Consider the following 16,005-nt stretch of genomic DNA (forward strand, 5'->3'; position numbering starts at 1 on the left):
AATTAAGCAAAATTTTAAAATTAAATCCAGTCGGGGCAACTAGTACTCCCCCTTATAAGGGTGAATACCATTCTAAGGGCTGATAATTCACTTAATATATAGAGGCATTCTTATCCTAAGTCCCCTGGAGCAAAGTATTTAACTTTTTTTTTCTGTTACCCTCTCAGAACTATGCTGCCACTACTTTCCCATCCAAGAAAGTGTATCAATATAAATATGTAACAGTAACTTCATAAATACTACCTGGAATTCAACTGAAATTTCTTTCAAAGGCCTATCAATGAACACTGAGATATTATCACTATTAAGTTAACTTTGACACACCTCACAACTGTTGAAATTGTCCACTATCTATGAGAAAGTTAATTTAAGATTTTGTCCTTTGAAATGATTCTGATATAACTGATATAAAAATAACTTATGAGAATCAAATAAAGGTTGCATTTAAATTAATAATTGTGACATAGACTTACTGAGTATTTCCAGCAAAGCTTGGACTTAAAAACAAAAACAACTCTGTCACTTAGGACTACTTAAAGAAAAAAAGGACTTTTTAAATATACTCAATATATTTTACTATATTCAAAATGGGAAATAAATGGGTTACTGTTTACTAATTTAATTGAACATATTCTTTAACGGTATTACATAATTATTAACTATATTTAAAAATATATTCAAAGAATGCTCACAATATTAGTATGAAGGAAATAACGAACATTTTTGGAACCACAACAGTACTGGCAACACCACACAGTCCAACACTGGCCATACTGACTGCCATACTGAATAAAAGAGAAGCCCGAGGAAAGCTCACAATCACCAACAATGTTTTTCAAAGGAAAAAATCTTTCAGAAATTAGTAATGATTAAACTTTACTAGCCATGAAGAGCGCGCGCGCATGCGCACACACAAGTGTGTAACCCGATCACTGAATTATTTGCTAAAAATAAAAGTACTCAAAGGGCTTCACACTGACAAGGAGGTCCCTGTGATATAAAACACTTAAAAAGCTTAATAAAAATGAATAGGTCAGCCAATATAACATATATAATAGATTAACATATTTTTTTTAAGATATTATTCACTTGAGAGAGTATGCAAGAGAGAGCACGCAGGGGGGAGGGACAGAGGGAGAGGGAAAAGCAGACTCCCCATTGAGCAGGGAGCCTGATGCGGGGCTCGATTCCTGGACCCCGGGATCATGACCTGAGCCAAAGGCAGACGCTTAACTGACTGAGCCACCCAGGTGCCCGTGATTAACATAGTTTTAAAAATTATCTTTTTTTTGAAGTTGCTAAAAAAGATCCTTTTATTACTTTATTATTTATTTCAACCACTTACTGAATGCCTACATTGTGAAAAATACTGATACGTTCATTCTAAAAGAAAACCTACAGTTAAAGAGACACAAAACACAGGGAAGTGAATAAATCCCACATCGGGGAAGAGCAAGAGAGCTGTGCTGAATAGGGAGGTAATCAGTTTCAAAGTTTTAATTTAGAATGCTGGCACTGAAATCTGGACTCAATACGTCCTTACCTGGATGTGAGAGTGAAAAATCAGACCAGGTAGAAAGTTTATTTATTTATTTGAGAGAGTGAGAGAGACCGAGAGAGCACAAGCAGGGGGAGAGGCAAAAGGAGAGGGAGAGGGAGAAGCAGACTCCCCGCTAAGCAGCGAGTCCAATGTGGGGCTCCATCCCAGGACCTGGAGATCATGACCTGAGCCGAAGGCAGATGCTTAACCAACTGAGCCACCCAGGTGCCCCGAGGTAGAAAGTTTTTAAAGTTCATTCCTTATAATCAAGTTTTTCCAAATTACACTTCTAACTTACATTGAATTTTTTTTTTTTAAAGATTTTATTTACTTATTTGACAGAGAAAGACACAGCAAGAGAGGGAACACAAGCAAGGGGGTTAGGAGAGGGGGAAGAAGGCTTCCCACTGAGCAGGGAGCCCGATGCAGGGCTCGATCCCATGACCCTGGGATCATGACCTGAGATGAAGGCAGCCGCTTAACAACTGAGCCACCCAGGCGCCCCATGTTGAATATCCTTATTTCACCATCACAAACGCTGAATTTTGCAGTTACCTACCAAGTTCGTAACTTATCTGTATCATCTATATCATAGTAATTCAGAGGTTAGCAAACTAAAGGTCAAAGAGTAAATATTTCAAGCTTTGTAAGCCAAATAATCTCTAGTTGCTGTCAGTCATCTTTCTTTCTTTCTTTTTTTTTTTTTTTAACAACCCTTTAAAAAGCTACTAGCTTAGGGTTTTTTCCAAAGAAAACAGGGCATAGACTGGATATGATCCCCAGGCTAGTTTGTCCACCCTGTTTTAACTGATTATCTAATCTGTACTAATTCCTAAAAAAAGGAAGCCAATATTCTCTGGGGAATGGGAAAACAAATTCTGCCAACTCTGTTACCTATGGGGCTGGACCAGGCCCAAACTCTTTAGGGTATGGGGGCTTTTATTAGGTAACTTATCAATTATTTTTTTAAATCATAATTTTTACTACTTCACCTGTGAATTATTGATTTTATCAAAATAATAAGTTTAAATTACTTTAAAGTGTGTTCTATTAGTCACAACTGCTATCAAACAGACAGCTCTGGCTAATAAGCAGAAATACAGTGCTGTCCCTACCTGACTATAGAGCTGTCCAGTGTTACTGCTGCCACCTATACTTGAGTATATTGGATAAGTGGCTTTCTACAGTTTATCAAACACTACCCATTCATTTTTCCAGTTTTTTCAGTAGTTTCAGCTGAATGAGATGTTTTTTTTCCTTAGCTCCATCAAAGTACTTAACCAGCTTCTAAAGGCAAGGCTTCATTTTGGGTTCTAGTAAGAACAAAGCTATAGGAAACTTTCAGAGTTTCAAAGTAAGATATGGTCAACACATTTTGAATTAGTAGAATTTCAACTGTAACTGGAAATATTTAAAAATATGTTCTGCTAAATTTAAGACATATTTTTAATTGCTAGCTATATGGAATATCAATCAAAGGAATCTACCTTAGTAGTGAAGAGAAACAAAAGTTCCACTTACTGATGATGGAAAATAACAACTGAAAACTTACTTTCATCTTTTACTTCAAACCTAGTTATAATGAGATATAATCAATATAACAGTTTATGTTCAAATAATCACTTTAATAGTACACTCATAATTTGGAAACTGGTTATAGTGAAATTTTACTATATTCTTTAAAGATATGCAACCTTTAAACCAAATGATGTGAAATGTTTGAAGTTTCCCTCACAGTCAAAGTACTATTTGGAAGAGGAAAAATTACATCAATACATAAATATATAAAGTGACTAAAAAAAAAAATCAATGAATATAATGAAACATACTTGTAAAAACAGATCCACAGACCCTTTACCCACAGCATTAACTTAGAAACACAATCTGGGGAGGCCATTTAACATAAGGTTGAAGTGAAGCCATGAGATGTCTAAACTTTAATCCCAGCCCAGGTACTTATCAGCTATGTGAAAGTAGCCAAGTTACTTAAACTGTGAATTGTTTTCTCATCTACTAAAAGGAAATAAAGATACAGTGCCTAAGACACATGAAGTATTCAATCAACAATAGTTATATTTGTTAATACAACTTGCTCCTTTAAAATGTAAATTAATCCCCAAACACAAGATATAATTTCAGACCTATACCAGATCTTAAAGAATAAAAACTCATGGTGTTATGTAGTAGTCAAGGATATGGACTCAATTCTTTAATCTTTTACTTTCTATGTCCGTGATCTCATCAGATCATGTAATTTCTCTAATCCTGACTTCGTTGGTAAAATGAGGATAATACCTGCTGGTCTTATCAATTGTAAAGATTTTCTAAAATCTACCGTGCTAACTACAAACTGCTATATGAAAGTATAGGAGTAAGGCCTTTTACCTTTAGTTTTTAAAATTTTTTAAGATTTTATTTATTTGTCAGAGAGAGAGAGAGAGAGAGTGCACGCACAAGCAGGGGGAGCATCAGGCAGAGGGAGAAGCAGGCTCCTCCCTGAGCAAGGAGCCCAATGAGGGACTCGGTCCCAGGACCCTGGGATCATGATCTGAGCCAAAGGCAGACACTTCACTGACTGAGCCACCCAGACATCCCTAGTTTTTTTTTTTTTAATTTGCAATCTAAAATACAGAAAAAATTAAAAGATCTTCCTTATAATTTTATTATAATTATTTCTTAGTCTTATGATATACATCAACTGTTTTTCTAATATCTCAAAACTTGAACAAGAAGTTCATGATTACTGCTCTGACTTGAGACATTTTAATACAACTCAATCATAGCTTGTCTTTCACACAGAAACTTAAGATCCATTTTTACTTTCTTTCCAAGAAAGAAGCAGCTATAAATATCCCAGAAGTTCAATTAGAAAGGGAAAGGCGTAATTCACCAATAAAAGCACTTCCGTACAGAGAAAAACAAAAACTGTTTTCTATTAAGAACTTGAGGTACTTCAAACTCCAGAACAGTTTAGAATACTTTTAATGCTTATGTGTATTTTCTTCTAAAACTTTAAAAATATTATTATACTTTTCAAAAAGTATACCCTACGCATATCTAATCACAAGGATGTCACCAAAAAATGTATTATACGTGGTACCCAGTTAACCTAAATATTTCAGCTGTAATTCTTTGTTCCCTAATTCTAGCAGATAAAGCAATCCATTAATTCAACACTTAATAAATGCCTACTATGCGCCAGATACAGTGCCAGTCACTGGAGACAAAAAGATGAAGAACATGGACTCTGACCTGGAACACTTCCCAGGTCTAGTGGGGAAGACACATATACCCTGAAATTTGATAGGTACTGTAATGGAAGTACAAGCAAAGCAAAACAACCACTCTAGTACAAAGAGCAGGGAAGCAAGTAACTGGGAGAATCAGAAGAGACTTCATCAAGGGATAGATATAGGAGTCTGTGTGTGTGTACAGATCATACAAAGAGTGAGATCATGAAAGAAAATATTCAGAAAATATTTATATTCTTAGAAAACAGTGACTCCTATATCCTCAAGCAAACTAGAGAAAGTTGACCAAAGACAAGGCAGGGAGGGAAATGGAGCAATTTTAAGGGCACTCATAGATCAAATGTATCCACTGTTGTGAAGCTGTGGTAACTCTTTAACATGACAGTGGCACAGACTTGGACTTTAAGAAGATTGCTGAGTGGCAATATAGAATTACTAGTTAGAAAATCACTCCAACAGGCAGAGATAATGAAAACCTTAACTAAGGGCAGTGATGGCCAGGACGATAAGTAACAAAATTCAAAATATTTTTTACTTTCTTAGTTCTCTATTCCACTTCTCTGACAAACATGGCTAGGAATTTATTTTCCCATATAGACAAGCAGACAAACTCAAACTTAATTTTTCCAAGTTATTCTTCAAATTTATATGCACAAATTACACGGCATCTTTAACAGTACCATTTAAACCTAAATCTTCCAATCAACTTAATTACCCGATTATTCTGAGGAACTTTAGAGAACTAATTTTAAGACCTGAAGGATGAACAGTTACTTTTCAAATAACTATAAAAATTATCCCTTAAGAAACTGAGCACTAGAAAATAGAACATGCTACCACGGAAGGCCAACAACCTGTTTTTAAAGTATCCTTGGATTTGATCTGAATTAGATCTAAAGTATACAAAACAATTTAAGTCATTAGCCAAAAAATTAAACACTTTTCCAGACAAAAGATTCATTTTTCTTATTCACAATATTAAAATCAGATGAAGGAATTTAATTTAAAGACATACGACACATTTAATTGAAAAATTTTTTAATTGAACATTGAACTATAAATGCTTACATAATTTTAATATGTTACTAATGGGGCGCCTGGCTGGCTCAGTCGTTAAGAGTCTGCCTTCGGCTCAGGTCATGGACCCAGGGTCCTGGGATTGAGCCCCACATCGGGTTCCCTGCTAGGCAGGAAGCCTGCTTCTCCCTCTCCCACTGCCCCTGCTTGTGTTCCCTCTCTCTCGCCGTGTGTGTGTGTGTGTGTGTGTGTGTCAAATAAATAAATAAAATCTTTAAAAAATAAAATAAAATAAATAATATGTAGCTAATTACTTGAGATATTTCACCAATATTTCTAGTTTTCACTAACCTGCTTTAAAAGGTCAATTTTTAAAAATTTTCTCTTTTACCTAGGTGTTATGAGTAACTTGAAGTCTTATACAAATCATCTCTAAGATTTCAGATAATTTTCAATTTTTCTCTCCAATAAACCCAGTTTTCAACATTCTATAGTGTGAGTACTCCTTCAAAGGTAAATAATATGTGCTCTGGTTACAGTAATTATTTTTAGTATTACAGAAAGCTAATTGCTAAAAACCTATTCGTTAGTACTGACAAGAAGAGGGAGGAGAGTACAGCCTGAGTGGCATCAAATTTTAAAACTTCTCTTTAAATAGCACATGAAAATATATTCAAATATCATAAAAAACCTATTAATAGAAAGCATACGACTTTCTATTCAAACATCACATTAAAACAAATCTTTTTTAGATTATTTTTGTCCCAAAATAAGGAAACTTTTATAAATACAATTTAAAAATTGGGTTCACTAAACAAATCTCTTCTACTGTTAGAAAATAACAGTTTTCTGACACTTCCAAAGTTTTTTTTTTACAAGTGCAATCTTATGCAGAATTCCAACATATAAAACAGATAAAAAGCAGAGCACAGCTCTGGTTGCTTCAGGGGATGGGATCAAGAGTACTCTCCCCTGGTTTTCCCTAGGCAGACCTGAAGCACCTCTGTGGAATGCCAAAAAAACAATCTTCTAAGCCCCTGTGACAAATAAATTATATAATCTGTTACCACGTAAAACAAGAGAATTCTTACTGGTTACAATTCTCAAACATTTACATTCCATTAAAATTCCTTGAAAACAGAGGTTGTTTGAAAACAAGAGGATCTTTGTAACTATATCCTTGTCTTAGAAAATCATTTTACATTGTAACACATAAAGTATAAAATCAAGTAGCAAAAAAATTCAATTATTTAATATTTAAAACAATTTCCCAAACTCATCTGATCATGAAGACCTTTCTGAGAAAATATCTACTATACTTCATAATATCAGAATTTCTAAAAAAAAGTTGGAAACACTGCCATAAGAGATGTTAACTGAGATTACTGTATGGGCCCAAATAATAGGATACTGAACATTTCTTTTAAAACGTGCACTGCAATTCAAAACAATGATCTCCCTAATTTCCAGTTATACATTTCTTTCACAACCTTTAAGTGCAAAGTAAATCTGTTACCAAGATCATAAAGTTAGATTATATAAGAATGAAATAATTTTTTCATTCTTTTATGAGCAGCCAAACATTCATAGATTTTATCAACCGTTTTTATTCTTTCTCATTTATTTATTCCCTCCCAATACAAGCTATGAATGTAGATCAACAGACAGAAGTGGGTGGTTAACGAGAAATGACCAAGGGGTAGATCAGGTTGAACAGAACCATGGCTCTCCACACTCCTAAAAACAATCCTACATACCACAAATTGGGAACTACTTCTTTTCAAACTTTCCCTACAACTCTAAAGGCCTACAATGATATTTGTTTCCTTGTTCTTTTACAGTTTAAAAAAAATCTAGAAGTTAAGATTTCATGGTACATTTTTCATATACCTTTTTTTAAGCAAAACAACGAAAGCAGTTTTAATATTCTTTCCCAAAAAACTGGTTAATAATGAAAGTTTATTTTTTTAATTTACATTAACAAATGAATGCAGAAACAGTATATAGAGACCAAAGAGACCAAAGAATACTCTTTCGTTTTTCAATGCTTAAACCTAAATTATACCTGTATACAAACTCACACAATTATCTGTGAAAAATCTAAATACAAAAGAACCTCAAAAGTCACCAGTTTATTTGATTTTATGAAATTCTCCAAGTCTACAACATAGAAGGCAAGCGTGTTTATAAATCTTCTATTCCCTACATTAACTGGCTGTATTAAAACTTTAATTCTCAACGAAATTCAAACTGGAATACCTTATAAAAGAGAAAACACTACATTTAACCAGAATTTCAGGCATAATTACTCCTTTCCCACAAACGTGTAGCTAATTAAACCTTGTAATTTGCTTTGGCTATGAAGATATGGCAGCAACATTAAAAGGTTATTCTTTCAAAATTAAAAAAAAAAAAGTCTACCATACCATATACAAATAATGTCCATCTTAAAATCTTTATATTTCACAATCTAGTTTCAGCCACCTAGAATTTCCAAAGAATTCTCCTGTACCACAAACCTGCAACTGTTACTCAGTATCATGCAGGCACACTAGATTGCTACATGTCATGGTTAGCCTCAATTAAAATAACTATTTGAAAAATCCATTAATACTAATGTAAGTTTAATTTCCTAAATATGGGACTGTCAGACTTACCTGATTTGTCTGGCTACTTAAGTATGGCTCAAAATCATCATCATTTACAGCATCTTTTTGATGAATCGAACCGTTTTGTACTGAAACTAAAAAATATGTTTATATTAGATGCGTGGTAATTATCTTTATGAAACTGACAGAATAACCTAACATTTGCAATATTTTTTGACCAACTCAGAAAAAGTTATCCTGAGTTGTTTTTTGTTAAAAATTTAACTTAATATAGGTACAAATATTTATGTGCAACCAAAAACTTACAAATCTTGTATATACCCAAGATTACATAAACTATATATACACTTCCCATTACCAAAAACATAATGTAAATATCTCAATTTCAACATTGTTGCAAGCAGTTAAATTGTTGGAAGGGTTCCCTGATACTATATTTGAATCTAAAATAAACACTTCAAATAGTGTTGTAGACAATCGATTGCTGAATGTTCTCTACCTTTGTTAAATCTCTATATACTTTAGTACAAGAAAGGTAAATAAAAAATGAAATAACTTTCCTTGGTAACTTAAGTTAGAGTAAATGTCTTAAATGTTCCCAGTTAAAGAAAGTGGCTAGAATTCATTGAAGCAGTTATCACAAGGAATAAATTATAAAAAATCTAAATAAAAAGGCCCCTAATTCTAAACCAAAAAATTACAAAAACTTTCACTTGAAAGTACAAACGAAGACACTAAAGATAACCATGATTATTCTTCAAACACATAAGAAAACCAGAGAATAATTTATAATGCTGTATTTGTTCAGAGATCATTTCCCAAAATGCTTTATAAAGTTGTTATTCTCTAAATGCAGTCTCAGAGTGCTTTTGAGCACAGACTAGAAGTCAAGTCCTGGGTTTGAATCCCAAGTCTAACACTGAGAAGCGGGGTGATCTCTAGTTAGTGGCTTAGTCTCTCTAACTCTACTTCTCTGTTCAAGGAGGTAATTAACAGTACCTACCTCATTTCATCTGAGAATTCAAAGACAGTATTCAATAATCTTGGCTATTATTACTACATAAAATATTACAAGATCCAAAAAGACTAAAAATTACTTTAGGACCACATAAACAGAAGTTTTACAAGGCTAACACTTGATATGATGACACTGTCTAAATATACTATTCTACTTTTGAAACACGTGAGATGAAAAAAGCTTAAAGTTTCTTATGTTTGTTGACTAATCCCTTAGAAACAAAAACAAAAAAAACCCTTTCAGAATCTGAAAATTCCCTGCTTAAAAATACAGTGTCACAGAGTTACTATAAATTAAGGCTGGGGGCAATGAATTTAAGTTGTGTGTTCCTCTAGAGCATCATCATATTTTTATTTTCCCTAATTTTCCAAGAGTTTAGATCACCAAAAATGTAATTATTACAAGCTGACAGTGGCATGGGAGCAAAGATAGGTGAAATCCCTTCACTCTTTGCCACTAATGATCACTCAAAGAAATGATACTACTCTGTGAAGCCTTCAAAGTAGACCTCTTATGATACTACATTGCCCTCAAATCACAAGAGCAACATGAAGGTCACCTTGATCTTGGCTCCACTGAGGTGGTTTAACTGTATTTGGTAAGGATTCCAAGAACCAGAGTTGAGCTAAATGTGCTCCCTAGAATTTAAACATATAACAGCTACTAGAAACAAAAATAAAGAGAAGGGTACCTTAGGTTTTTTCTGCCGGGCTAATCATTTCAGCCCAAGAGATTCTAACATACCTCTTGTCCTTCACCACTGGCTTTACCACCCCTTTATCAAAGGTGGTTATGCAAGGTCTATTACCTCTGGGAAAAAAAAAAAATCCTCACTACACTATTGGACTATGATACTAGTATATGTTATTATCTGAAACAGCTACCCATTTCAAAATCACAACTATCTATTTCTTGTATTCATCAGATTCTCAGAAATTTAGTCCATGCTGCTAATAATAGTAAAAAGTACCCACTTAAAATCTGTCTAAATCTATATTATGGTGCTACTCTTACTCATTTCCTCTGTTCTATTCTTTATCTTCTAATTCTAAGATGCTGAGACTAAGAACAAAATATTCTCATGCACTAAGTAAATATACAGTCTACGGTCTGTGCATAAATGATGCATAAATATGTCTAAAAAGTTCTAAAAGATTATTCAAGGAGTATGTCAATCTAAGGAAAAAATATTTAATTAAAAGTATTTCATGAATACTAACAAGCAATTTGCATTAAATTAGAATCTGAATAAGAGGCTAGCCCTTGAATTTCAGAAGCATACCTTTCCTTAAGAAATTCAACTGTCTTTAAAGACTTTAGTTTTTGAACATTACTTAATGACAATCTAATGTCTTGGAGACTGAAAGCCATTAAATAGCAAAGATATCCAAGCCAGTCCCATAGTCTGTACAAGTTCTTCAGGGAAAAAAGAACAGATGACTTACATGATTCTTCGCCTGTTTCCTCTGCTCTATGAAGCAGAGTCAAATCAAGATAGAACATGGGCCTTAGGAGCCAGGTGATTCTTTGCTCTGGTCCTGACTACATCAAGTTAGGAAAGTCAACAGATCTGTGCATCATGTTTTCCCACCTACAAAAACAGCGACAATACCATATACCCTCTATCTCCTTAAAGGAATGTTTTGAGGATTAATAATAAAATGAAGCCTAAAATGACAATAAAGTGCTTTGCAATCATTTCCAGAGGGAGTGTGGAGACAGGATACAAAAGAACACTGCCAAAACACTGCATTTTCCACTACTTTTCTGAAACACTAAAATACAGCCAAATTCAACCTAATTCTTTTAAACTGCAATTTTACCAAACAATTCTGTCTCTCTGTTGGGAAGGGATGGGGGGAAGAGAGGAGGGAAAAGATAAATTCCTTTCCATATATTTGTCTATTTATACACTTAAGGCACAGGAGGAAGCTGGTAGCAAGGCTGCTAGGAGTACAGGATCTGACACTTTTATCTGTGGTGCCTGCAGGGAAAGGAGAGGTACCCTTTTATTCTGGCAAGCAAAAATTCTGGTTATTAATAAATAAAAGTGATATAAAATCAGTTTCAAATTATGAACCAATAAAAATAAATTATGGACCAATAGTTAAATTATCCTTAAATTTCTACTATCCTTCAGTACTACCCTAGCCAAGGATAATAAAGAGTTCTAACATTTAACATAAGGAAAATCTATTACCTAAAAAGAACTCAAACTTACAAAAAAAGTAAACCTAGAATTATTACTTATACTAGGAAAGCATTTTTGCCTTACAAAGAGATTGATACAGAATTCCTTTAAAATTTTAGCTGTTAGTGCACTTAAATCCTTAAGGATATACAGGAAAAAACTTAGAAAATCAAAGACACTAAGACAGGTGTTAGGCTCACAGTGTCAAATGAAGATAATTCAGAAAGGAAATACAGCATCTCTGAAATTAAGTCATCTGAAAAGGATTATGCTTTCACAACTTTGACAACTCCTCAGCGACATGTATTTTTCATGTTTGAGAAGTTGAATTCAAGTTTAATACTCAATAGTCTTAGAATATTCAGGCTGTAGTTCAAGAAAAATAACTGCTTTCTGCTTCACAAAGGTAAACAGAACTGTAAAACAGTTTTACTGGCTTGAAAACCAAGTCAGCTAAGGCACAGTAGTTTTTCTCAAACACACACAAAGCTACTTGTATCAGTTCACTGCAGGTGCTGCCTTCGCCTTGTAACTCTCCCTGCAGGGGCATAAAAATACAAGTGACGTATACGTGTATTTGTGCACTTGCAGCATCTACCATTTGAAAGCATCTTAAATGATTACCAATACTCTTAGGCCAGTAGAGTTTTTCCCTCCTGCCATGTCTTAGGCAACAGTCTCCCTGCACCTTGAAAATAGATGAGGTGAGGAAGGTGAAAATAAATCCAGCAAATAAAATGGCAACTAGAGCAGTGGACTACTGTAATTGTAATTCATCATAACATATAATAGGATTTACAGCTAGAATTATCACTTTTATTTTGTAGATAGAGGGGAAATTCTGACCAAAAGGTGCAATGTGTTCAAGCTCACTTGGCAAGTCAGTAGCCACAGGAAGTATTAGAACACAGGTCTCCTAGGAATCCCAGTCCACCGTTCTATCCATGGATAAAACTATGAATGGAACAATAAGGGTGAAAGAAAGAAAATTTCTTGGAATAAAGAGCTATCCAAATAAATACTCTGTGTGTGTCTAGATACATCTAAAAAAGGCTATGCTGATGGATCAAAAAAATTTTAACCCAAAAAATACTTATGTATAAATGTCAATATGCAATTATTGTCATAGATAACTTATATCTATATCAGGGAAATCACTAGGACATACCTAAGGGAAATGACTATATCACAATCAAACTTAACAGTAACTCAGTAATGGCTTACAATGCTGTAGATGCTTTATTCTGTTTTGTCAAACAAGTAAGTACTTCATTGAACTTGCATACTTACCTTAAAGCAGGTAACACAAAACACTTAGCATTTCAAATAGCCTTGCAAAGTGCCACCTCCCCACAGATCTAGGATAAAATAATTTATGCTAGGCAATAATGACCACAGATTTCATGTATCTCCAAGTCTATATACTTCCTCATGAGCAAACTAGCAAAAAAAAAAAAATTAATGGATCACTCTTTTGAAATTTACAATATTTTAAAACATTTAAAATAAACAATATCAAACTCTGAGGTTTATGCTTACAACGGAAAATAATCCTAAAATTGAACTTTTAACTCTAAAAATTAGAACTTCTAAATGTGTATATACTCCCCCAAAATACATCTTTAATCAAAACAAAACAATAAATTTATGCTACCTGATACAGTGCCATTTATCTGGTATGTACAAATTCTCAAACTGTACTACAACTCAAAATTAACTGACCTGAGTACTCAGAACCTATTCTTTTCAAATTTGCAAAGGCAAATAAAAACCCTAAGAATATAAAGAGCACCAATAAAGACCTTGAACTTACATCTAAAAAGCTACTATACATATTATTTTCTAGGTAATACTTTACTAACTGAAATAAAAAACAGGAAGCATAATTCTATTTAGTCTAATTTCAGGCCCTATTACAAAATGTTATAAATCTATAATTCACTGTAATGTTAATTGGCACTATCCCAAGAAAGCAGTTATTGTTCTATACTTACTAATGTCACATGATTAATGTCATAATGTTTCAGTCAGTTGACTGTATTGTTCCATATTAATAGACACCAAAAAACACTTATTTTTTTTTAAATGCTTTACTTTCAATGGTTTTTTGGGGTTTTTTTTAACTGAAAAGTAAAATCATATAGCCAGAGCAGAAACCTCACAAATTATTTCCTTCCCAGTCCTTTCTAAAATACCAGATTGAGTCACACCTTGCAATCAGGGCTACACAGCAAGATTACATGCCTGTTCAGTTTTGATCTCTCTCATGTTTTAACTGACTTCACTAGAACCAGTGGTTAACAGTACAGTTTTCACTAATGTGACATGGAATACAACTTGAGTTGCATTTTTTAACATAACCCAGCAATGTCGAACAAAATGTCCACTTATCTGCACGCATTTGGAGAAATTTTTGTGGTAGAAGTTACATAATACAGATAAATTGCAAAATTAAAGAAATGTCACCACATTTATAATACCTCCTTAACTGAAATACAACTAAGAAAACTGTTTTTTTTGTACGGTTTGGTTTCTAAAAAAGTAGCTTCAAAGCAAGGAACTACCGAAGTTTTGGGTAGCATTTGGCTGGTTTGGCCGTGATGAGTATTTCTCTAAACATACATTTCAAAACAAACAAAAAACTGGAGAAAAACAAACAAAAAGGCCCTGGCAAAGTTTAAAAGTGACATCAGACGAACATTAGGAGATAAGATAAAAATACTCAAACTCACCTTTATTTCCTTGCCCTTTAGGTCTCTGCGCAGCAAGACGAAAGAGGTGGTAATGAGAAGAAAAAAAAGAGAGAGAAAGTGTGTTAATCAAAGACCTTATCAAAGACAAGTTATTTTCAACAATCCGCGTAGGAGGAAAACCCACCACATCCTCCATAGCCTCCAATTTCCCAACCACCCCCAGTCTTTAAACCTCCTACCCGCCACTCGAAATCCGTCTCCCAGAGGTCGCCTGGTCTCAGCCCCACGTCTGCCGCCCTCAGATTGCCCTAAGGCCCCTAGGAGCGGTCGTTCCCCCACCCACCGCGGCTCCGCAGCCGCCCGTCTCGGCCGCAGGCTCCCGGGCAGGGCGCACGCCCCGGCCCGGGCGGCAGGACCGCAGCAACTTGCGCCCGAGGCACCGTTATGGGGCCGGCAGCGGCGGCGACGGGGAGGAGCCGAAGCCCCACGCGAGGGTGGAGCTCCAGGGCTCGGGCCTTCGCCGAGCCTGAGGCCTCTGCTCCCTCACCTGATCCACGCTAGTGGCTGACATTCTTCACCGCAACCCGAGAGCTGCTGCCGCTGCCGCCGCCGCCGCCGCCGCCGCTTGGGCCTCTCCCCGTGCACTCACAGCAGTTGGCTGCCGCCCTCCGCCGAGTGACTGATCCAGCCGCCGCCGCTGCCGCCGCTCGTTCAGAAGCCAGAAAGAGGGCCTCGCGCTCGGGGGTCCGTGGAAGGGGCCCTTCTTTTCGGCGTGCAGGCTCCTCTTCCCCCTCTCGCTCTTCGCTCCTCGGGTCCACAATGGCGGACAGACTCCCTAGTCTCACTTCCGCTCCGAGCCTTCCTGACCTTCCGCTCTCCACTCTGACGTCCCTGCTCACCTCGCTCTTCCTCCCCCACCCGCGCGCCCGCGAGCTACCGACCTTGGCTCCGCCTGCGCATCGCCACGTCACCGGAGACGGGGACCGCTGGTCGGCCCCTGGACGCATGCGCCGGGGAGGGAGTGCGCCTGTGCGGCGGCGAGCGCCACCTTCCAGGGACGCTTCGGTGGCTTCCTTCTGTGCGACTCCCGGGATGCAGGGCGCGCGGCGGGCGGAGACAGCGGGAAGCGGGCCCGAGCGGGATGCCCTCGCAGGCTGGGCAGGAAGTAGGCCTGGGCGGGAGGCGGCGGCTGCCTGGGAGTAGAGCAGTGCCGGCGGCGCGCTCCTGGTGGCGGAGCGGACCGTGGTGGGTTGCAGCGTCGCAGCCGCACCGGGTGAGCGAGCAGCGGTGGCCGGGCCTCCTCCAGAGCCTCCTGAGGCCATCCAAGGCCACGTGGGCGGCCGGGTTAGTCAACCGCCCTCGGGACAGAGATGCTGGGCCTTCCGCACAAGCCAGCACGTGCAGCGAAAGTGGCTGGGTTAGAGCTCTGGGCACTGAAGCAGAGAGGAGGTGCGCCCGCCAAGTGTTCGTTCTCACCAAACCCCAGGCACATGCTCGGAATAACTCATAATTAATCCATAACCTCTGGAGTCAAATTTACCACCAATTCCTGCACTTGTGTCGCCCTCCCGTAATGTTATAATCTCAGGAAACATACACATAGTTACAGGTTTTTCAGTCCTAAAAGTTAGTTTCAAAAGAAACTGGTTAAGTTACTTTTTGCAAACTGGCAAAACCAAAGCAGCC

At 36.8% G+C, this 16,005-nt stretch overlaps 1 protein-coding gene across 7 annotated transcripts in view; it reads right to left on the reverse strand.

Annotated features, from left to right (window-relative positions):
- YTHDF3 (YTH N6-methyladenosine RNA binding protein F3) overlaps nt 1–15,591 on the reverse strand; it is a 39,754-nt gene extending 24,163 nt beyond the window's left edge. Inside the window, exons 1-4 of one of the 7 annotated variants that reach the window (XM_036088919.2) lie at nt 14,867–15,591; nt 14,359–14,383; nt 10,881–11,026; nt 8,466–8,551 (exon numbers count right to left, since the gene is read on the reverse strand). In XM_036088919.2, coding sequence (XP_035944812.1) covers nt 8,466–8,551; nt 10,881–10,938 — 144 coding nt within the window. In that variant the 5' untranslated portion in view covers nt 10,939–11,026; nt 14,359–14,383; nt 14,867–15,591. Of the gene's footprint in view, nt 1–8,465; nt 8,552–10,880; nt 11,027–14,358; nt 14,384–14,558; nt 14,642–14,662; nt 14,755–14,866 lie in introns of those variants that run through there. The other 6 variants (XM_036088922.2, XM_036088924.2, XM_036088926.2 and 3 more) reach the window with 6 other exon arrangements.
- Between the last annotated feature and the right edge of the window lie 414 nt (nt 15,592–16,005).

The sequence above is a fragment of the Halichoerus grypus genome, chromosome 5, assembly GCF_964656455.1.
Source record: "Halichoerus grypus chromosome 5, mHalGry1.hap1.1, whole genome shotgun sequence".
In the NCBI taxonomy this organism is placed as follows: domain Eukaryota; kingdom Metazoa; phylum Chordata; class Mammalia; order Carnivora; family Phocidae; genus Halichoerus; species Halichoerus grypus.